The sequence below is a fragment of the Bison bison genome, unplaced genomic scaffold, assembly GCF_000754665.1.
Source record: "Bison bison bison isolate TAMUID 2011002044 unplaced genomic scaffold, Bison_UMD1.0 scf7180017864469, whole genome shotgun sequence".
NCBI classification, from domain to species: domain Eukaryota; kingdom Metazoa; phylum Chordata; class Mammalia; order Artiodactyla; family Bovidae; genus Bison; species Bison bison.
Window position 1 is genome coordinate 8,054,667 of NW_011495030.1, and position 23,746 is coordinate 8,078,412.

The following is a 23,746-nucleotide window of genomic DNA, read 5'->3' on the forward strand; positions in this document are numbered from 1 at the left end:
GGCTGGCCGTGTGACTGTGGGCAGGTTTTCTGACCTTCCTTGTATGAATTCACTGTGCTACACCATTTTATATAGGGGACTTAGATTTTGGTATCTGCAGGGGCTTCTGGAGTCACTCCCCTTTAGTTAAACTACAGGACAACTGTAGATTGTCTGTATTTTGAAGGCTTGTTAGAGTAGATGACTGTAAAGGTGATTAGGACAGAGGACTTGACGAGTATTAGTTTCTTTTCCCCCTGATTCTTCTGTCCTTGGGTGTTTCTCCCACTCTCCTTCTTCCTCACTAGTACCTGCCTTTTGAATTCCTATTCTCATTTGGAAGGTGCATCTGAACCTCTCCCTTTCTTACTCCAGCCTGATGAGCATTTCAAGAAAGCTTTGAATTTCTACAAACTCTGTAGACCATCAGACTCTCCTAGGCTGTCATCACTGTGCATGTCCTGTCCCGCCTACTAGAATGTAGGTTCTCCATGGCAGGGGGCAACCTCCTCACTTTGCCCTCTCTGCCTGTGGTGCAGAGAGAAGCTAGTCAGATAACACTTGCCAGATCCACTCAAGATCACCAGAGGCTGTATGAGATCCTCATAATCATTTCCTGGTCCCTGTGGCGTTTGCCTTCCTCTGATCACAGTGGCTTTCCCTCTTGTATTTTATCCTGTTCCTGTACTGTCTTAAGTGGAAAAAACAGAATGAAAAATGACAACTTCAAAGGAAGTTGGCTTGAAGAGGTATTTGGTGCAACCTCACAGAGTTTCATGATTGTCTTTAAGCTTTTGTTAACATTTAAAACTTGAGTGGTTTCACACAATGAACCATATCTCTAAGAAAAATGAAGATGAGGCCACCCTGGACCTCACTTTTATGTGACAGTGCTTGACTGGACCTGTCAGGAGCCCCGCAGGCCTACTTCTTGCACTTCTTCCCTGACTCTCGTCCTTGGATATTTACAATCTTTGATTTAAACTGTGAAAAATCATTAAAATATATTTACACTCTGAAGAACAGAGTAGTTCCTCTTTTTAATTTTTATAGCAGGTGGCAAAGTTTCTGTTGTTTCCCAGAGTGGTGAAAAGGTTATTCTTTTATTAAATAGGTTTTGTAAGTGTCTTTGTGCTTTCCATCTGCAGACGTCTTCCATTATTTAGAATCTGTGGTGATAGAGGCCCCAAGGCCCATTACAACACCAACCACCTGTCAATGCAGTGTGTGGCTTCTTTCGGATGAAAGAGTCATCACCTTCATTCTTTGCAACAGGAAAAAGTGGGAAATATCCGATTCCTCTGCTTTCACAGTCACCTTTTAACACTGATCCCTCTGCTCCCCAAAGAGAAAGGCAGAAGCAACAGGGAAGGTCCACCGTCCCTGAAGGGAGGTGGAGGAAGAAGAAGAGAACTCTCACTTTACACTTTATCCCATTTAACCCTTACCCTATGTTTCTGAGTCAACTATCGTTCCTTGTTTGATGAGAAAACTAAGGCACAAAGAGGCAGTTGTTTACCCTCGGTCCCAGAGCCAGGGCATAAATGATGAGCAGGGTTTGGGCCCAGTTGTGTCAAACGTATGTCGCATTCTTTCTGTTCTGTCTGCCTTAGGATCTTCACCTTTCTCACCGTGTTTCTCAGACTGGTATTTGTATAATTTGTTAGTTGGAGGACAGTCGAGAGCTGAGTGAAATAAACAAAACTTGAGCTTCTGCCTGCTTGAAATAAGTTTCTGCTCAGCCCTCCACTGGGAGTGTCTGTAAGCCTCCTAACTTTCCACCATTAATAGCTCTATAATTTGAGTGGTCTTCAAGGAAATTGGAACAATGAAGAATAATAAGGTAACTACACTGTGAAATAGGATGCATTTCTTTGGTTGAAATCAAAGTGCTTCCTACATATATTTTCTCCTTTGGTTCTCACAAATTTCTGATGTACCTTTGTTGACGTATATACTTCAAGCACTTCAATGAAGCAGCCAAAATCAAAGACATTAAGTGACAGCTAAGTATGTGGTAGAAATGGAATTAAAATCTGGATTCGTGACTCCTCTTTCCATTATATCCTGCTTATACTGGAGAGAGCTTACGCCCATTTTAAAAGCTCTGTTCTCTCTAGTTTTGTTGCTGCTATTATCTCTGTTGTTACTCAGTCACAGCTAACACCGAGCCTTCCTGCAGGGGGTGGAGCTAAATCATCTGAATTTATTATTCCGCTTAACACTGGGAACCACATGATGTAGCTACTGTTGTTATGTCTGTTTGGTGAAGACACTACATATTAGTGAGGTTAAATAGATTCCCTAAGGTCCTCCAACTAGTACGTGTTGGAGCAGACTCAACTGCAGACCTGCATGACACGTGGGAGTTTCCAAAGGGACTTGTATCTTCTCCTAGACTATAAACCACATGAGGACCAGAACCACAAGTGTATCCTCCCTAGAGTTTAGCAAACTGACCTTGTGCAGCAGGGCCTCTAGTCAAATAAATGTGACTGCTAACTTTGATTTTTCTTTTCCTACAGAGATTGTCAGGTCATATTGTTCTCAGATTAATCCTGGTTTTCTCTTGGTTGTTTTGATTGATTTTTATGCCCTGTAATTAAAAAGTAAGCTCTCACACATCTCCTTTGTGGGCTATGAACTACAATCTGTAATCACAACTTTTCTTTGAATTGATCATCTTCTTTCTGAGCTGTTAATAAACATGTCTGGCATCACATGGGTTTTTTAATTGGTCTTTCCAGATGGTAAGGCCTTCAGATCTGATAATCTCATCCATATCATACTAAGTGAAAGCTTGAACAAAATGCCACATCTTTGGCAATCTTTGTCCTGATAGTATGAGAACTAAAAGGAAAAAAGAGTCTCCATGTGTTTTTGTCTTCTCTCCCACCCCAGGAAAAAGTCATCCAATTGTCACCCAATCAAAATGGAAATGAATCACAGTATCACCTGCCTTTCTTTTTTTTTTTGTTTTTTAAATCAATTCACTTTGAGAGTATATATGCTTTTTCTAATTGAGGTAAAATTCATATAACATAAAAGTTACATTTAAGGTGTACCATTTAGGGGTTTTTAGTATATTCAGTGTGTCGTACAGCCATCACCACTGTCTAATTTCAGAACACTTTCAGTCACACCCCCCAGAAATCTCATGCCTATTATCAGTCAGTCCCTATCACTCACCCCATCCTTTGGCAGCCACTAATCTGCTTTCTGTCTCTTGCTTATTCTGGACCTTTCATGTGAATGGAGTCATATAGTATGTGGCCTTTTGTGTCTGGATTCTTTCACTGAGCTTAAAGTTTTCAAGGTTCATCCATGCTATGGCATGTATTAGTACTTCACACTTTTTTGTAGCTGAATAATGTTCCAGGGTATGAACACACTACATTTTGTTTATCCAGTATTAATAGATAGTTATTGTTTTTTAAATTCTTGGCTATTATGATTAATGTTGCTAAGAATGTTTCATGTACAAGTTCTTTTGCAAAGATACGTTTCCAATTCCCTTCTACCTAGGAGAAGAATTGCCTAGGTCAGCTGTAACACTGCTGGGTCATACGGTAACAGTACGTTTAACTTTTTGAGGAACTGTCAAATAGTTTTCCATGGGGGCCGTACCATTTTACATTCATACAATGTGAGAGAGTTCTAGTTTCTTCTCATCTTTACCAACATACGTTATTTTCTGCTTGCTTTTTATAACCATTCTAACAAATGTTTTTCATTGTGGTTTTGATTTATAGTTCCCTAATGAGTAATACTGTTGAATATCTTTTCATGTGCTTATTGTTCAGCTGTATATTTTTCTTTGGAGAAGTATCTATTTAAATCTTTTGCCCATTTTTAAAAATTGAGGTTGCCTGTTTATTCTTGAGTTGTAACAGTTCTTTATATATCCCAGGTGGTAGATCCCTACCAGATACATAATTTGCATATCTGCCTTTCTCTTTTTAAATTTTTATTTTCCTTTTTGTAGCTGTGCTGGGTCTTTGTTGCTGCACACAGGCTTTCTCTAGCTGCGGTTCGCGGGCTCCAGGGTGTAGGCCCCAGTAGTGCTGGCACATGGGCTTAGTTGGCCCGCAGCATGTGGAAGCTTCCTGGACCAGGGATCGAACCCATGTGCCCTGGTTCAATCCCCTGGCAAGCAGATTCTTAACCACTGGACCACCAGGGAGGTCCCATGTATCACCCTTTCTTGACTTGATTATAAAGCAAAAGTTTTCAAGAACATTTGGGTTTTGTTTTCATATTGTGAAGTTTGGTGGTCTCTACCAGGCCATACCTCATTTTTACCTGTTAGTATTTGGAAGACCACCAGAACTTTCCTGAAAAATGAGGATTGGGATGGGAAGTAAGCATTTTGTTCTCTGTGGGTTTTGCTATTGGGGTCGTGGATTAATCCCCCTCCTGCCTTGAGGAAAGCCGTGGTTGCCATAATGGAAGGTTCCCTGGAGCTGAGGATTCATGTAGGGGCAGAAGCTTGAGGGTTTAATGGCATTTTTATCCTTAAAAATGGACATATTGTTTCTGCTTTAGACTCAGATTGTCTTTTGCTCTCAAAAATTCAAGGGCAGATGAGCCCCCATCAGCCATCATTAGGGCTTATTTCTTGTAGTCATGATGAGTTTGCCAGTGTGAGCTGGCTTCACAGGAAGCTTTTCCTCCAGAGTTGAAGAAGGTGGCTAAGTAGACCGGGAGTTGGCAGGAACAGTTTTGTGTGTTCAGGGCCTTTACACGGGAGCAGCTCCACTTGCGTGTGTGTTGTCAGAGCCAGTCCTCACGGCGTTGGGCTTGAGGCCAGCAGCAGGGTCCTTCCACTCTGTCAAGTTGGATTCTGCAGGTTACTACCTGCAGATTTTACCCGTTACTGAAGGTCCCGTGGAGGCTCTTGCCAGGCTCACTTACCTTTTTGTTACTCAAGGCGTGCAATCTGCCTTCTAACAAAATCCCTGGGTGAGTGTACACACACTGAAGTTGAAGAAAAGCAGGTCTTCAGTTCCCAGTCTCCCTGTTGGCCGCCCACCTCACAGGGTTACTCAGTCTCTGTGTCTGAACAGCCTCCTCCTCCATTCCATGGCTCCATGGGTTGGCCTGTGGGATGTTGATGCCAGCTGTACTGGCTGCGGCTTCCTTTCCTTGCTGGATGAAGAAAGATAAGTAACATTTAGCATTTCCCTGAAGTGCTCTCAGACTTGTAAACATTTCCACAGAAATCCTGAAATAGTTCTCTATCTGTTTACTCTTGAGCCTTCTTCACTCTTCTCCTACTTCTGCCCTGCCTTCCTGTGTGTTCCCACAGCTCCAGCTCCCACCTGGCATCATTAGTCCTTAGGCCACCTGGACTCCCCCTCTGCTGAGTTGCATCTGTGATTGGCTCTATTTAGACTGCAAGCTTCTTGAGGGAAAGGGTCTTCAGTTCAGTTCAGTTCAGTCGCTCAGTCATGTCCGACTCTTTGCGACCCCATGAATCGCAGCACACCAGGCCTCCCTGTCCATCACCAACTCCCACAGTTCACTCAGACTCACATCCATCAAGTCATTGATGCCATCCAGCCATCTTATCCTCTGTCATCCCCTTCTTCTCCTGCTCCCAATCCCTCCCAACATCAGAGTCTTTTCCAATGAGTCAACTCTTCGCATGAGGTGGCCAAAGTACTGGAGTTTCAGCTTTAGCATCGTTCCTTCCAAAGAAATCCCAGGGCTGATCTCCTTCAGAATGGACTGGTTGGGTCTCCTTGCAGTCCAAGGGACTCTCAAGAGTCTTCTCTAACACCACAGTTCAAAAGCATCAATTCTTCGGCGCTCAGTTTTCTTCACAAACTCTCACATCTATACATGACCACTGGAAAAACCATAGCCTTGACTAGGCGGACCTTTGTTGGCATAGTAATGTCTCTGCTTTTCAATATGCTATCTAGGTTGGTGATAACTTTCCTTCCAAGGAGTAAGCGTCTTTTAATTCCATGGCTGCAGTCACCATCTGCAGTGATTTTGGAGCCCAAAAAAATAAAGTCTGACACGGTTTCCACTGTTTCCCCATCTATTTCCCATGAAGTGATGGGACCGGATGCCATGATCTTCGTTTTCTGAATGTTGAGCTTTAAGCCAACTTTTTCACTCTCCTCTTTCACCTTCATCAAGAGGCTTTTTAGTTCCTCTTCACTTTCTGCCATAAGGGTGGTGTCATCTGCATATCTGAGGTTATTGATATATCTCCTGACAATCTTGATTCCAGCTTGTGCTTCTTCCAGCCCAGCGTTTCTCATGATGTACTCTGCATAGAAGTTAAATAAGCAAAGTGACAAAATACAGCCTTGATGTACTCCTTTTCCTATTTGGAACCAGTCTGTTGTTCCATGTCCAGTTCTAACTGTTGCTTCCTGACCTGCATATAGGTTTCTCAAGAGGCAGGTCAGGTGGTCTGGTATTCCCATCTCTTTCAGAATTTTCCACAGTTTCTTGTGATCCACACAGTCAAAGGCTTTGGCATAGTCAATAAAGCAGAAATAGATGTTTTTCTGGAACTCTCTTGCTTTTTCTATGATCCAGCGGATGTTGGCAATTTGGTCTCTGGTTCCTCTGCCCTTTCTAAAACCAGGTTGAACATCTGGAAGTTCACAGTTCACGTATTGCTGAACCGCCCACGCTAAATGTGCGGGTCGCAGAAAGGGTCTTATACTGTCCATTTGTATATCTTTACTGCCACCACTGGACCTAACATCCTTTGGACAGTAAATATTTGCAGAATTTAATTAGGTGATTGAAATCACAATAAAAATTATTTTGGAAGAATCAAGAATTTCAAATGCCTCTTCTGCTGGTGCGACCCAGATCCTGAGACTTTTATTTCAGTGATGTCCAGTGCTATCCAAATGAACAGACATTACATTCAGCGCATTTCATGGGTTCTTTAGGTGTCATTATTTTAACCCTAAAGATTTTTTTTTCATTTATAAGATAAAAGGAAATATTTCACTACCAAAATAAGCACTGTAGACTAAGGGAATAACTTTGTAAATTTAGTCACACTAAAAATATGTTATGTGATTCTCTCCCCTCAACTCCTGACCTTACCGCGTTGAGCTCTGTGACCATGACTCACCTATGAGAGCCACAACCATTTTGAGGATTTCATGAGAAAACCTAGGAGTGTATAACCTAGAATAATAGTTAACATTTTTCAAATACTTATTATATGAGCTAGGCACTGTTTACTCTGAGCACTTTTTGTATAGTCTCATTTTTAAATCTCCCAATGACTCTGAGATTAATATTTTACTATGCCTACGGTTACAGGTGGGGAAACAGAGGCACAGGCAGCATGATTGGTATTTTGCCTGAAATTCCACAGCTAATAAAATGGTGACTCCAGGATTTGAACAGAGATAGTCTGAGTACAAAGCCTGCCTCCTAAACAGTTGGTTCTGGGTTAGTTTCTTCCCTCAAAATGTCTCATGTGATTTAATATGCCTAATTTCCCCAGTGGCGTAGACAGTAAAGAATCTGTCTTCAGTGTCGGAGTCCCGGGTTCGATCCCTGGGTTGAGAAGATCCCCTGGAGAAGGGAATGGCTACCCACTCCACTATTCTTGCTTAGAGAATTCCATGAACAAAGGAGCCTGGTGGGCTACAGCCCATGGGGTCCCAAAGAGTTGGACATGACTGAGAGACTAACGTGCATTTCATCATGTAAAGGTACCCTGATTGTGCATTACTCTTCTCTCTATTTCCCCACTGGCCAGTGTGTTGCAGGAATAGGTGGTCTGTAAACGATTTTTGATTAATTGATCCCACAAGATTACATAGGAGTTCTTGGAAGAGCAATAATTGTTTTAGTACCACTATATCAGGTCTTTAGTATAGCAAGAACTTTACTGTATGTGGCGGGACTTTCAACTTTAATCTCCACTCACTCTTTTATCCATCTTAAAATAGACATGTTGGAAAGGGTAAGGAATAAATAATTGGTGGTGCTATAGCATCTAGTAATATGGTAGTTGAGCTAATGTGGATGAATCCTACCATCCCAAACACATAGAAATATAATACCCTTCTCCAAATTAATGTGTAACCCAAACTCGAAAGAAAGAAAGAAAAATTCCCATGTACCAGAAATAAAAGGGAACACAAAGCCTGAAGTGTAAACAAAACCTGATAGTAAGGTCTAAAGCCAATTATGGCCCTTAGTGATGGGGGATAGGGGTTCTAATAGCCACATACAGAAGAGATAAGATCTTGGCCCATACAGGTGAGGAGCTAGTATCATTCCTCTTCATAGAGCCCAAAACCTCAAAATTTGCTCCTACCCTTGGAAAGAAGGGGCTTCCCTTGTGGCTCAGCTGGTAAAGAATCTGCCTGCAATGTGGGAGACTTGGATATGATCCCTGGGTTGGGAAGATCCCCTGGAGAAGGGAAAGGCTACCCACTCCAGTGTTCTGGCATGGAGAATTCCACAGAGTGTATAGTCCATGTGGTCGCAAAGAGTTGGACACAACTGAGCGACTTTCACTTCACTTCGCTTGGAAAGAAGACCAGAAAAATTTTACCCTGTGACCCAGGGAAACCTCAAGAAAGCTGCCTCTGCCCATGTCTAAGAGTAAAGAGGAAGAGAGGCACCCATGAGAAAATTAAAACTCAGACATATACTTACCTGGTTGGGTGATTTAAATTACACCAGCACAGAATATAGGAGGACTTTCCTCATGACCTTAAAACTCCTAAACTTCCAGGAGAAACAGGTGTCCTATTATGCATAGGGACAATTTCACAACCATGGAAAGCCAACCCCCTTCCCAAAAGACAAATCTACAATCAAAAATTACAAATCACACGAGGAAATGACACCAGCAAGAGAACACGAAAACTGGACATGATGTAACAGTCTGAAAGAGTATGTTGCTGCTGCTGCTGCTAAGTCGCTTCAGTCGTGTCCGACTCTGTGCGACCCCATAGACGGCAGCCCACCAGGCTCCCCCATCCCTGGGATTCTCCAGGCAAGAACACTGGAGTGGGTTGCCATTTTCTTCTCCAATGCATGAAAGTGAAAAGTGAAGTCGCTCAGTCGTGTCCGACCCTCAGCGACCCCATGGACTGCAGCCTTCCAAGCTCTTCTGTCCATGGGATTTGCCAGGCAAGAGTACTGGAGTGGGGTGTAGTAAATATGTTTAACATGATTAAAAAAGAAAGGTGGAAGAGAAAATAGGAAACAGAAAAATGATGCTGTGAAAAGGATACAGTAACTTTCAGAAATGAAACTTAGAGACAATGGAATTGAAAACTCAGTGGGGGAGTTCCCTGGTGTGCAGGGGTTAATAGTCAGCCGCCTGTTGCTCTGGCTAAGCCATGAGAAAATCACCATGGGAAAAGAATAAAAGCAAAAGATAGCAATACAGCATAACCCAAGTAAAAATACACTGGGTTGATTCGTTGGGGTTGTCATGCCCTGCTAAGCTAAGGAAAAACCTAGTGTGCACCTTGGAATGCTGCCGGGTCAGCACAAGCTCAGAACGCTGCTTGAGCACACACTAGGATGTTTTCCCAAGGCATGTGCAGGTCTATGACCTCCAGCTAGGTGACAGCCCTTGTACAAGAAAATGACAAAGATAGTTTAAAGTAATCAGTAAAATGGGAGACATGACTAGGGACACAGGAGGCGGACTTCAATGTCGCACAATACTTTCTGCTTGCCAAGACACTAAGTTAGAGTGATGCGGCTCCGAGGAACAGGGCTCTTGATCCAAGAGGTCTTGAGTCCCCTGATCCCGTCTTTAAAACTTTAATTCTGTCTCTAGTTTCTTTTTCCCAAACTGTGCGTCGACTGCTTCAATCGCCACCTGCCGCACTGGGTGCAGCGCTGGTGGCCTAGTGTTTAGGATTCCGGGCTTTCACTGCTGTGTCCTGAGTTCAGTCCATGGCTGGCAACCTGAGATACAGGACCCCCAAACGAACTGCTTGGCCAACTCAGGAGCATATGAAAAATGAAAACAATTTCACTTTACATATATTCGAGTTGATGAGATTTTTTAAGGCTTAAAAGTAAAAGTTTTATAGACGCAGGGGTATCTGTGTTTTGTGTCAGAGTTCATGTAAAGACCTTATATTGTTGAAGCTACTCAGCTCCAAAGGAAAAGATGAGAAAAGGGGGAAGGTGTATTTCAGTGGAAGGATAGGATAGAGAAACGTCCTCCTGTCTACTCAGTGTATGCGTGTTGTTGTTGTTTAATCACTAAGTCCAACTCTTGCGACGCTATGGACTACAGCCTGCCAGTCTCCTCTGTCCATGGGATTTCCCAGGCAAGAATACTGGAATGGGTTGCCATTTTCTTCTCCAGGAGATCTTTCCAAACCAGGGATAGAACCTGCATCTCCTGCCTTGACAGGCATGTTCCTTACCACTGAGCCACCAGGGAGGCTCAGTGTATGCCAAGCCATTTGTTAATAGCTTTATTCATCCCATGCTTTTTATTTTCTGGTTATCAACACTCAGTTACCTCCTGAGGGGCTTAATCTAGTGCTTAAAATAGTACATAACATGACAGCATGGCTAGATAACTATTTCAGTGGTAATTAAAATTGTATTTTCCTTTGCCAATAGTTCTTATTTAATCAAGACAGATTCAATCTGTGAACCAGAGAACTATTCTGGGGCTTTGAATAAAAACCACAGAAGATTTTAATTTCTTTTCTGCAAATACCCTAAAACAGGAACAGTGCTGTTTTTATCCATCTGAATCAAATGCAATTCAGTTACTATCCCCAGATTAATTTTTATAACTGTAAAGAACACATGTGCATAAGAACAAAGATTGGGTAGTGCCCCTGTGAAATGAGAAGGGAGAGCATGAAGTCCCTGTCCACTCTGGGTGGTATCTTGCAGCTGACATTTCAGAGACCACACTGGCTTCCACTTCACTCTTGGCTGGGAGTGGATTTCCACAGGTGCCTTTGGTTGTGGACAAATCAGGCTTCACAGCCACTGATTCAGCTGCCAGATCCTGGACTGAGGAGGAAAGGCCCTCCCTCCGCCCCTGCTAGCTATCCAGGCAGTGTATGTTGCCGGAAGAACAGCACGGGCCCTGTGCCTCGTGCCCTCAGCCCCCAGCTGCCCCCTGCCTCTCTGTCCTCACCGTACACTGATGCCTGGCAGCTCTAGCAAAGTGCTCCCATTCTTTGTTGAAAGGGTCGTGGTGAGATTTTGCTTCTTTTTGTTTTGTTTGTTTAAAATTAAAATTAGTTATTTGCTTCTGCTGGACAGTATTTAATAGGGCAGGATGTTGAGTTATCTGCTAGATTGCAGTACTGGAAAAAAAAAAAAACGTGCATAAGAACAAAGTTTGGGTAGGACCTGGGAAATGGTGAGGGGAAAGGAGTGGGTAGGTTGGTGCAATTAATTAATTATGACCTTTTATTTTGATCTCCAGAATTATTTCATAAACAATGTTTTTTAAATAAACTTTTCAGGAAGACAAAGCATCCCATTACCTCCAAAATAGGGCTACTGGACTGGCAATTGTTTGAGACAACATGGGCGTGAAGCAATGACGTCCTGTGTATCTTTTCTATTTAAAAAAAAAACCATCATTTTTGTCTGTGCTGGGTCTTTGTTGCTGCACGTGGGCTTTCTCTCGTTACGGTGCATGGGCTGCTCACTGCGGTGGCTTCTCTTGTTGAAGAGCATGGGTTCTAGGGTGTATAGGTTCAGTAGTTGTAGTACATGGGCTTGCTCCGCAGCACGTGGGATCCTCTTGGACAAGGAGTGGAACCTATCACCCCTGCATTGGCAGGCAGATTCTTAACCACTGGACCACCAGAGAAGTCCATATCATCTCTTTTAAGCTTAAGGTTTTAAACTGGAAGAAGACATTTCTAGCTATGGTCCTGTTTTCCTCCCTAGCTTCTCCCTTCCTTGTTTTACCAATGTATTTCCATTTCATGTAAAAAAACATGGCCAGCTCTCTAGGAGCCAATGAGCTGATTTTATGATCCTATTTGAAAATTGAGGACACTAAGACTCAGAGATGACCACAGCATCTTGGCCCTCTGAAGGCACCTTTGAGGGCAGCCCTTTGGCCCTACCTCCAATCCCACCAGTCGACAACAGGAGAAGTTAAACTTATGACCCAAGTTATGTACTTTGTAGGTGGTGGAACCAGAACTGGATCCTGCTCTCCTAACACCATATACTTCCCAGTCATCTTAGTACCTGCTTGGGATCTTCCTGCCTGTGTGGGGAAAAGCAGCCCAAGAATGAGTTCCTGGTAATTAAAGGGCTGCAACCATCTAGGTAACAAGTGTACCTTTGGGCTTACTTCCTGGACCTGCTGAAGGCCTCTGTATAGATATGCCATTCAGGAAGGTTCTGGAGCTTCATCTTCTCTGGTTCTGGGAGTGGCCCTACCATGTCCATCTGACCTGTGTACCCCTGGGTGGGCACTTAATCCCAGCAGCCCTTGGCTATGGATAAACCTCTCCATGTTCCTTCATCCATTCCAAGATTCTGACTCTGGAAAAGGGTAGGGAAGGATGTACACTGTGAAATTCTGGCTTCATCTTGGAACCTGGCAAATCTTCCAGTGATTTTTCTCTTATCCTGCATCTCATTTTTCCAAATGTGTTTGAGACCAAGGTGTAGCACATCCATTCACAAATGTTAACTCCTGGCTGAGGTCATTCACCAGTATATTTTGTTCTTGAGGGTCCTGGGATGACATCTCTGGCCCAGAGAGAATCTCCCAACTGCTTTTCCAAGTCTTGGTTGGTGTTTGTATTCTCCTTTCAGTCAACAAATATTGGAATATAATTTGTGATACTCAACTTCAAGAACAAGCTTGATAGAAAGCTTTCATTACTAAATACAGTAACTTATTCATTGTGCTTGTCACCTTTGATTGCTTTTAAACGACTCCTTATGGAGACTCTTTTATCTCTACCATTAAAAACCTATATCTGGTTAAAGGCTGAAAAATAGGAAGTATATTTCTTTCTAACTGCCTTGCATTCATTTGGGGTGGAGATGATTAGAGGCACAGTTAATTGATGGTAATATAAACCCTAAGATGGGAGCACATGGGTTCTTTTGCTACCTGACAGAGTGCTTTTGTGGCTGGTTTTTAAGCACAGACACATCTCCTTTATTTTTACATACAGAGCTTTCTTTGACATACAAGCCAAAATTTTACCTGAAGCAACCTGAATACTAAGAGAGAGAGTATCTGGTTTTTCTGTTTGTTTGTTTAAAGCACTGAACATCACAGAGCATCCTTACAGAACAATGTATTTACGTTCCGTATAGAACAGCTGAACATAGCTAATTAAGTAGTAAGCACAACATGCTTTTAATATTTGCTTAAAACATTTTGAATCCTTGGTGTTCTTAACCATAGCTAATTAAGTAGTAAGCACAACATGCTTTTAATATTTGCTTAAAACATTTTGAATCCTTGGTGTTCTTAACCATTCTGGAGTCTCTAACACTTAAGTTTTGAAATCCGTATCAAAAAGGATAAAAAATACAGAGGCTTTTTTGTTTGTTTGCTTTAACTGCAATTTCAAAAATGTTTACATGTATAGGTTTGCTCCAAAAATAATTTAAAATGGCTGATCAGAAATACATTCAATAATGTATGTACAAAATAGAGATCAAGGCAAAGGTGGAATATGTAGGAAAATAAAAGCTAAAGATAAGGTTACTTACCTAATGTAACTTGTAAATGTTTCATATAAGTTTACTTATGGACTTCCCTGGTGGCTCAGATGATAAAGAATCTGCCTGCAGTGTGGGAGACCTGGGTTCAATCTCTGGGTTGGGAAGACCCCTGGAGAAGGGCATGGCAACCCACTCTAGTATTATTGCCTGGAGAATCCCCATGGACAGAGGAGCCTGGCGGGCTAGTCCATGGGGTCGCAAAGAGTCAGACACGACTAAGCGACTAAGCACAGCACAGCACAGTGGGCATGAGAAGTATACCAGAATTTAAATGAAAACTCTACTACTGATTATAATTCACATCTCTTCATTTGCTCTAGCGTTCTTAACTATACGCAAATAACTCTAAATTTTCACATACTAATTATTTGCACTTGCAAATTAACATATCTAGTTATATCCTTCCTGAAGGTTCCTGCCCTCTAGTCATTTTACTCCCAATTAGCATGTCATCCATCAGAGGTTGATGAAGAGAAAAAAGATGTGTGAGTCATCCCAACCCATTTTCTTTCTTGATTAATAGAAGGTAGTAGGGAGTGGCAGTTGATGGAAATAGGGTGGAGTAGGGCAACTGGATGTTCTTTGGAAGAAGATAAAGAAGAAATACTTAAAATTTGTGATTTTTAGTTGTCAGAATCATCTCACAAGTGAAAGAGTTCATACTGACATCGTATTAAGGCAAGCTTTCAGACAATGCATACTGTTTCTTAATATTGAACATTTCCCTACTATATTTAAAATAGATAACCAACCCACCATATAGCACAGGAAATTATACTCAATGTTTTGTAATAACCTATAAGGGAAAGTAATCTGAAAAACATGTATAACTGAATCATTTTGCTGTGAAACTAACACATTGTAAATCAACTCTACTTCAATAAAAAGAGAAGAGTATTACTAAAATTTTATTAAAAGAATATGAGAAAATACAAACTGATATGTAAAGTATAAAATATATAAAATATCTATAGATAGACAATAAAAGTGGTGTGTAAAACAATTGTTATATTGGGCTGGCTAAGACTGAACTTTTCTTTTTCCTTCTCATGGTAATCTTTGATGTTTTGTCATGATAATATAATTGCAGGGGAAGAAAGGAGATGAAAAAAGCTTTCACATGAATTTTACTTTTTACAGATTTACTCATTACCTTTTAAAATGCAATTTGTTTTTTAAGTCTAATATTTGCCGACTCAAGGAAGATCATCAAAATTATTTTTCTTGCCACTAAAAATTGTATTTGGGGGATTTTTTTCATAGAAATGTATACAAAAAAAAAAATCTAATGTTGTTCCTTTCTTCTTCTCAATCATTGTTTTTCTTAGGGATTGTTATAGGAGTCTTGGTTCGAGAATACAGCAAGCTATCTAACCTGGAGAAATTCTACTTTTCCTTTCCTGGAGAAATTCTGATGAGAATGCTGAAACTCGTCATTTTACCATTAATTGTATCCAGCATGATTACAGGTACCTTTAGAAAACTGATGTTCTCTGTGATTAAGGAGCCATCTAATCACCTGAGTTGTTCTTAAGGAAAAAATCAAAATGCATCTAATGTACCATACACACACATATACCTCCCTTGGAAAGTACATATTTGCTTGAGTGAAATACTTCATTATTCACAAAGTGGCATTGCTTTGCCTGTGGCACTGTCAACCACAGCTCAGATCTTCGTTGGACCAGCTGTAGAATGTCTCGTGAGGAAGGAAAAGAAAAAGGGGTATTTGGTCACTGCCATGTCAGCCAGCGGGCTTCCCTGGTGGCTCACAGGGTAAAGCGTCTGCCTGCAATGCAGGAGACCTGGGTTCTATCCCTGGGTCGGGAAGATCCCCTGGAGAAGGAAATGGCACCCCACTCCAGTATTCTTGCCTGGAGAATCCCATGGACAGAGGAGCCTGGTGGGCTACAGTCCACAGGGTCGCAAAGAGTCGGACATGACTGAGCGACTTCACTTTCACTTTTCTTTCTTTCCTGTCAGCCAGCATCCTCAGGCAAAATGTGGTTATCAGTTTGGATCATGTTTTCTGTGGTTTACTCATTTGTTTCTCAGCTGCAGCCATCATGCCTCAACCCTTTCAGCCTGAAGGGTCCTCTGTTCCCTCTGCCCACTCACTCCCACTCCTCCACAGACCTCAGAACCTACTATATATGTGCCCTGGAAATCTGCCCAGGGACCAGTAGTCACATGTTGTGGGAAAGTTTTAATGATGGGCTGGTACCATATTTCAAAAGCTGGGTGTTTTTAAAACTGAACTTGTGACACACTTGAATTTGGAAATGATTTTTCCCTTATGAATTGTTATGTTGCAGGGTATCTTTATAGAGCACACTCCCTTATGTAGGTAGAGATTAATTTGCTTTATAAAAATGTCATTTGTCTGGGTATGGTTAGCTCCTCTGTGGCTTCCATACTTTCCTGGCTTTTTCTCATTCTGGCAGTAGGTGAAATGCAGCAATTGCTAGCGTTGCCAACTTGAAAATCACAGTTTGATATAACCATGCAATTAGGGTTCTTGACATATCCTCTTCTAGAACATTTTTCTCTACTGCCACTTAGAGATGTAGGACTGATCTCTGTAGAGTACTGGACATTGGCTGGGGAAGGATGGATGGGTGTCAGGGTCTGCTGCTTTCAGCAACTGCATTGCTTCAGCTGTAGATTTAGCCACTGAACTTTTGAAGTGCCAAACTCCAATAAGACCAGAGTCCATTGGAAGCCTAGTTCTTAAGTGGGCTTGGTGTTCTTGGCTTATTATAGACCTAAAGAGAATCTAATTATGTTTTGAAATGCCTGGTTTCTTTTAGGGCCTGCAGCCAGAGGGCCAAATCAGCAGACCAGTCATTTGTACCATATAATGATTATTTGTTTAACTTCAAATTATTGGAGGCATTTAAAATTTGGAAGACTTCATGTAAACATCCATATTTCTGGCTTCTTCTGAAAAAAAAAATAAGATCAGGAAACACTGGGGCCAGTTCCCCACACACCAGAGCTGAGAAATAGCTACTGTGTTTAGTTGGTGCAAATACATGTGAGACGCCACAGTTCTTGTCACTCCCTAGTGCCCGATACCTCATCCACTTTACTCACTCACATTACCTGCCTTCTCCTGTGGAGATGGCTGTTCTAGAAACCCTCAGAATTTTCTCCATATCAAAGAGTTGTAATCTTTTCTTAGGGTCTTTTGAGAACATGATGAAAGCTTTGGACTCTCTCCCAAGAAAAATGTTCAAAGTTGTACATATGTACTGTATTTTGCATGCAGTTGCACAAAGGCTCATAAGCTACTTTGTGATTGATACTTACATCTATGGAGGAAGGTATGGAAAGTTGATCCAGATTAGGCAGCAAATCCAAAACCCACGCAGTAAGCCAGATTTCATAAGAAAAGGTAACAATATTGTGTGAATATACTAGTTGGATAATAGTAGATGTTGAAAATATATACTTGGCATTGATAACAAGTAAGATTTTTGCAGTCCGTTTTGAGTGCTAGCTCAGCCTTGCAAATAATCTAGGAAAATAATTTGCATTCCATGTGCATAGCCCAGCTGCTTTTTGAAGGTGTAGCACAGATCTGGAAATTTTTACACTTTTCCCTCACCAAATCCCACAGTTAAACACTATCCATTCTTTTGACATAAAGTGATAAAATGGTAAAAGATTCAAAGGACATGAACAAAGCAGGAATGGGTACAATGATGATAATTTGTGTTTAAAGTTTTCAGATTAAAAAGAAAAAATAATAACAGTACTAAGGCAAGGTTATGGGAAAACAGGCTCAATCACTCTTTCAGTTACTGTATACTTGGAACAAATTTTCTGGGGGGAGGTTTGGAACATGTTCTGATCTTTCCACCTCACATTTCTATTCTGATGAATTTAACATAAATCATCAGAGATAGGTTCAAAGATTTAGGTACAAGGGTATTCATGGTAATATTTGTTTGTATAATGGTGATAAAGTATAAGCAATCTGAATGTATGTTATACCCATAAGTTAGGATTCTATGCACCTATTAAAAACTTTGTTTTGGAAACATATTTAGTGAAGGTGGAAAATATTCCTGTTTAATATAAAGTAGGAGAATAAAATAAATTAGATATTGTATACAATACAAATTTTATTAAAATTTATATATATTTTTAAAAGTTAGGACCAAAATCAAATGGCTAACAATGACTAGATTCAGTTAGTAAGAAAAAATGATCACTGAGTTTTCTTTTATGTTTTCAAGGCAAACACACATTATTTTTGTGTTTTTTTGTTTTGTATTTTCTTTCTTCTTTTTTCCTTCCTTCCTTGCCTTCCCTTTCTTTCTTTCCTTCCTTCTTCCCTTCATTTCTTCCAGAAGAAGTAGGTGGGATGGATTCTGCTCTGTACCCCTCCAGCATTGCCTCTGGTAGTCTCCCTGCCCTTCTGCTCCCCAGCTCTGCCCCCTGCCCCTGAGCCCAGCACCACCTTTACCTGGTGTGTGGTCCTTTCCCCAAAGCCTGCAGTGATCCTCAGCCTCCCAACCCACCACAGAGCCAGGAGGGTGAAGCAGAAGATGGCTGTGGAAAATATACAGGAAGAGCAGCTTTCAAGTTTCAAAAGCCTTTATAAATCCAGCAGATCAAGAGCTTATTTCATACATTTATCAGGACAAAGGAGAATACATGTTGGAAGCAGGGGAGAGCTGAGTGAGTGCCCTAAGGATACATAAATCAGTGGCAGAGAGACAGTAAAACCTGAGACAAATAATCTGTACTTACGCATAATCTTGCCAAATTAACAAAGTAACAAAACCTCTGCTATCAAAGCCTCTGCTGACATAAAACTACTTTATAGCTTTTTTTTTTAAACAGGGAGAATCTCTCTTCATGTGATAAGCCATCACGTTAATCAAGGAAATTTGAATATAAGACTGGTTATTAGGTGGTATCAAGAAATTTCTGAGGGACTTCCCCGGCAGTCCAATGGTTAAGTCTCTGTGCTGCCAATAGAGGGGGCTCCAGTACGATCCCTGGTCTGGGAACTAATCTCACGTGCTGTGTGGTATGGCCAAAAATAAATAAATAAATGAAAGCTTTTAATTTAACAGAGAGCTTGTTATTCATAATACAAATAAATTTTTTAAAAAAAAGAAATTGTTGATAGTGCTGATAGTGGCATTTAAGGATATAAGAAACTGATCTTTTTTTTAAAGTGTATAGGATTATGTAGGGATGGAAATGACATAATGTTTGGAATTTGCTTTAACACACAGAGAAGGCACAATGGACATCATCTCAAGGCATCTTTAGAGGCAGATCGTTTAGGCACTAGCAGAATCCTACCCTTAATTTATATCCTGAAGGATACACCCATGCCACACGCAGAATATCTGCACTTAGACCCCATAAGCATTAAGGTCTGTAAGCTGTATTTGTATCCCACCGCCAGCGAAATGGCAGGGGAAATGGCTTGTGAACATGCCTGAGAAGTGTGGCTCTGGAAATCCTGGCCCAGGTCTTATTCAGCCAGTGAGTTTAAATTTAGGTCACATTTTCTTTAATACCCAGCATAGGAATGAAATGACTTCTTGCCTCCTGTTCCAAGAGTTTCCCAAACATCCCCACAGGAAGCTGTCTTACTCCCCTGATGCAGGAGCTGGAACGACAACAATCTGATCTCACCTTCAGGGGCAGAGGTTTTTCCGTTTGGGGTTTAACTAAGGCTTAGAGATAAACAGCATTTATTAAGGCTTAAATACAAATGGTATTTATCAGAATATATGTGTGAATAGGTTTCCCTACAAGCAAGAATCTGGAAGGCTTTTTGTAAAGGGCCAGATAAGTGAATATTCAAGACTTTTTGAGCCATATGGTCCCTGTCCAACTCTCCAACTGGGTATCACAGAAAGGCAGCAATAGACAATATGTCAGTGATTGGGCCTGGGTGCACTGCCGATAAGACATTTGTTTACAAAAAAAATAAAGAATAGGAGGCAAGCTGGCAGCCGAACTCTGGCAAAATAAAAGATAAAACTAGATTCTAACTCTCAAGATACAGTAATTGAGCTGGAATATGAGTGACGAACCAATATCCAGAGAAAATGCTACTCATACCAAGCGGTGAGTGTAAATGTCCAGAAGAGACACTGAAGAATGGAGGATGGAGCAGAGAAAGTGACATCTCAAGGTATTTGGAGGCCCCCCTATTTTTAAATTCAGATTTCGCAGGTGACATCCTTGTGCTATTTAGGGTGGGGAGGGCATTTTTTAAAAATACGTATTCATTTACTCATAAGTGGCTGTGTCCTGGGAAGCCATCCACAGCTCCAGTAGAAAGAATCATTCCATGTGCCTTCCTGAAACAGGTTCAGTTTAATTCAGCAAACACTGGTTAACCGTGTGAAAACAAGCTAATCCTGTGAGGGACTGATGTTTCCTCCAGCCACCTGGTCATGGACCTCACGTCTTCTGCTGGTCCATGAGTCCCTTGTTGGCAAGAAGGTATAAGAGGTGAAGATGCACATATCATTTGGCTGTACAGCTTGTTATTAGGTAGCTAAGAGCATCCACTATCTACTTCAGCTATGGGGGGAAAGTATGCTTGCTTTTCTTGAAACATTGGTTTTTGTTTGTTTGTTTGTTTTTTAATATAGTTCAGTCTCTACGAAAACTGCCAATTGAAGATGATTATAAATTTAAAACTTCCTGCTGGAGCTTAAAATCATACAGGTTGAGAATGAACATCTTACCTCATTTGTACCATCTAGAACCACTGCATTCTGCCTGCATTCCAAGAAACACCTCCTTCATTCTTTCCCAACCTTGTTTGGGAACCAAGAAGATAAGATGGCCTAAACAACTTTGCACACACGAATTAAACATTTCCCTAAGACCAGAAATTTTTGTTGCATTAGAACACAGTTATTGAAGCCAGAAGACTTATTTTTTTTTATTTTATTTTTAAACTTTACATAATTGTATTAGTTTTGCCAAATATCAAAATGAATCCATCACAGGTATACATGTGTTTCGCATCCTGAACCCTCCTCCCTCCCCATACCATCCCTCTGGGTCGTCCCAGTGCACTAGCCCCAAGCATCCAGTATCGTGCATCGAACCTGGACTGGCATCTCATTTCATACATGATATTTTATATGTTTCAATGCCATTCTCCCAAATCTTCCCACCCTCTCCCTCTCCCACAGAGTCCATAAGACTGTTCTATACATCAGTGTCTCTTTTGCTGTCTCGTACACAGGGTTATTGTTATCATCTTTCTAAATTCCATATATATGCGTTAGTATACTGTATTGGTGTTTTTCCTTCTGGCTTACTTCACTCTGTATAATAGGCTCCAGTTTCATCCACCTCAGGTTTTCTGCAGTGCCTTTTCTCCAAAGAAGGAAGGGATACATTGTGTACATAAGGAATGGAATTCCCATAATGAATGTGCCACTTGTTGCCACAGTAACAGAGAGAAAAATGACAGAGATAAATATTCCCTGCTTCAGCCTCTGACATAGTGAAGCCCAGAGAATTCACCATGAATGAGCTTTCCTTCTTCCTAAACCAGTACTAGACTGGTTCACAGCTCTGTTCAACTGAGTTAACATGGTTTTGTTTCTGTAAAAAAAGAAGAAAAGAGTGAGCCTCATATAGTTTAGTCACTTTTCCACAATTGCCTCTCTTTGTCAACCTAATATAAAAGCAAGTACTTTCGCCATTTCTTTGGAACTTAATTCTTTATGATGGCTTCCATGTCACATAAGACTTGTATTAAATAAATGTGTATATTTTTCTCCTGTTAAGAAAAAATGAGAAATCATGCAGGGATTCTAAGGAATCTCGTAAGTTGAATACATGGATCTGGAAGACACTCGTTCATTCATTCATATCTTCAATGTCCCAGGCTGTATGCCTGGCACACAAGACACAAAGAGATGTCCAGTTCTTCAAGAAAAGGAGACTACATTTGCAATGCTCTGTGATAAGTCTTTCTGGGAATGAGGACGCAGGAAGGGACATTGGGTGGAGTTTTGAAGAAGAGAGAGGAATCAGATGAAGTGGCAGGAATTCTAGGCAGAAGAAAATAGGAGAAGGCACAGAATCTTGGGAAGACAGTGAGACTTTGACTGGAAGGCTGCAAACCTGGGGAGGAAGCAAGGGAATGGAAGGTGAGGGCATGGCTTCCTGGGGTTTGTGCGCCTTCCTGGGGATTCTGGACATAAGCTTGTAGGCACGGGGAAACAGGTTAGAGCAGTGACTCCCACCTGTGCCATTCTCTCCAAGGAATGCCCTGAACAAGCTTTCAGTGGGGAAGTATTGTTTAAAAGAAAGTTCAGTAACACTCAAAGATGGTAAGGCAGAATTTATTCCAGATTGTCACAGTAGGTAGAGGGACCACTGCAATGGGACTTTGCAGTGGTGGAAAGAGAGTGGGTTCAGGTCCAAATGAATGCAACATGAGCCAATGGGAAATGATGGCCAATGACCTGGGTAGCAGGATCAGTGGATGGAAAATTACTGTGAAGAAACGTCAAAGGTAAGGGGGATTCTGGCTAAATTGACCTAACAGGATTTTTGGTAAAGACAGCCCAGGGTAATCAGATACCACCTCTGCACCATGACATAGTATTATCATTATCTGTAATATGTCATGGTGCATGGAAAGTGCTATTTTCTGTTTTCTCTGGGAAAGTAATGAACTTATTTTTAATCCTCATAGCAATCCAGTGAAAATAAGTAGGAGCTTACTTCTATCTTTAGAAATGAGGAAACAGAAAGTTGGAGAGAGATTAAGCCAGTTTACCAAGATCACACAGATCATAAGGGCAGCACCTAGGACTGCCCTCCAGCACCCAGGGGTGATGGATAATGAGGAGCCTGATTAGATATGGAGAGTGATCAGATATTGGGGGTTCGGGGCTCTGATCAAACTGACTTAGCAGCGTTCTTGCTAAAACTAGATTTTACTAGTTAGGCCTAGGAGAAAAAATTTTAATTTACTCTTTTGTCTGATACTATCAGAAGTTTCTAGACAGTCCCTACATTGGCATCAGAACCTGCAGGGCCAATATTAGAATCAAGCCAAACCAGGTAAGTTCGCACAGTGCGTTCATTCTGGAAACGAAAACAATAGGAAAAGGCTTGTTCTGCCTCACGTGTTAAGTTCCCCAGCAAACAAGCAGCTTCAACCCAGAGACCCGAGCTACCAATTTTTTGAGATAAGAAGCAGCAAAGAGAGAGCGCAATAATAACTAGGTTGTGGTAGAAAGCTAGAAAAGTCTCCCTGAGCTGTTCGCTATCCCAATGTCAAAGCACAGGCTTTGAAGAGAGTAGCTGAGCGCCTCAGATCCTCTGAGGTTTAATGTTCATTGAACAAGAAGCCTCCTATAAAAGCTCATTGGGTCTTATGAAAAATTGGTTCCAAATACAAATAGCACTGTCCTTTATGATATTAAAAAAAATATATATTAAAACAGCTCTTGGGTTGCTGAAGAAACAGGAGACTCTCCTGCTGCTCCTTGACAGATGTTTTGAACATCAAATGTGGACCTGCTGACAAAGGCTGCGAGAGCCTTTAGTTCATTTTGCTGGGAACCAGTTTATTTATTTATTTTTTTTTTTTGTCATTCCAAAGCTATTTTTTTTTTTTTCTCTCTAATTTTATTTTATTTTTAAACTTTACATAATTGTATCAGTTTTGCCAAATATCAAAATGAATCCGCCACAGGTATACATGTGTTCCCCATCCCGAACCCTCCTCCCTCCTCCCTCCCCATACCATCCCTCTGGGCCATCCCAGTACACCAGCCCCAAGCATCCAGCGTCATGCATCGAACCTGGACTGGCAACTCGTTTCCCACATGATATTTTACATGTTTCATTGCCATTCTCCCAAATCTTCCCACCCTCTCCCTCTCCCACAGAGTCCATAAGACTGTTCAATACATCAGTGTCTCTTTTGCTGTCTCGTACACAGGGTTATTGTTACCATCTTTCTAAATTCCATATATATGCGTTAGTATACTGTATTTATGTTTTTCCTTCTGGCTCACTTCACTCTGCACAA

At 41.3% G+C, this 23,746-nt stretch overlaps 1 protein-coding gene across 1 annotated transcript in view; it reads left to right on the forward strand.

Moving 5' to 3' along the window:
* Nucleotides 1-23,746, forward strand: part of SLC1A1 (solute carrier family 1 (neuronal/epithelial high affinity glutamate transporter, system Xag), member 1) — a 78,661-nt gene that overhangs the window by 21,675 nt on the left and 33,240 nt on the right. The window contains exon 2 of the mRNA XM_010860706.1: nt 15,021-15,161. Within this exon, the coding sequence (XP_010859008.1) occupies nt 15,021-15,161 (141 nt within the window). The remainder of the gene's footprint in view (nt 1-15,020; nt 15,162-23,746) is intronic.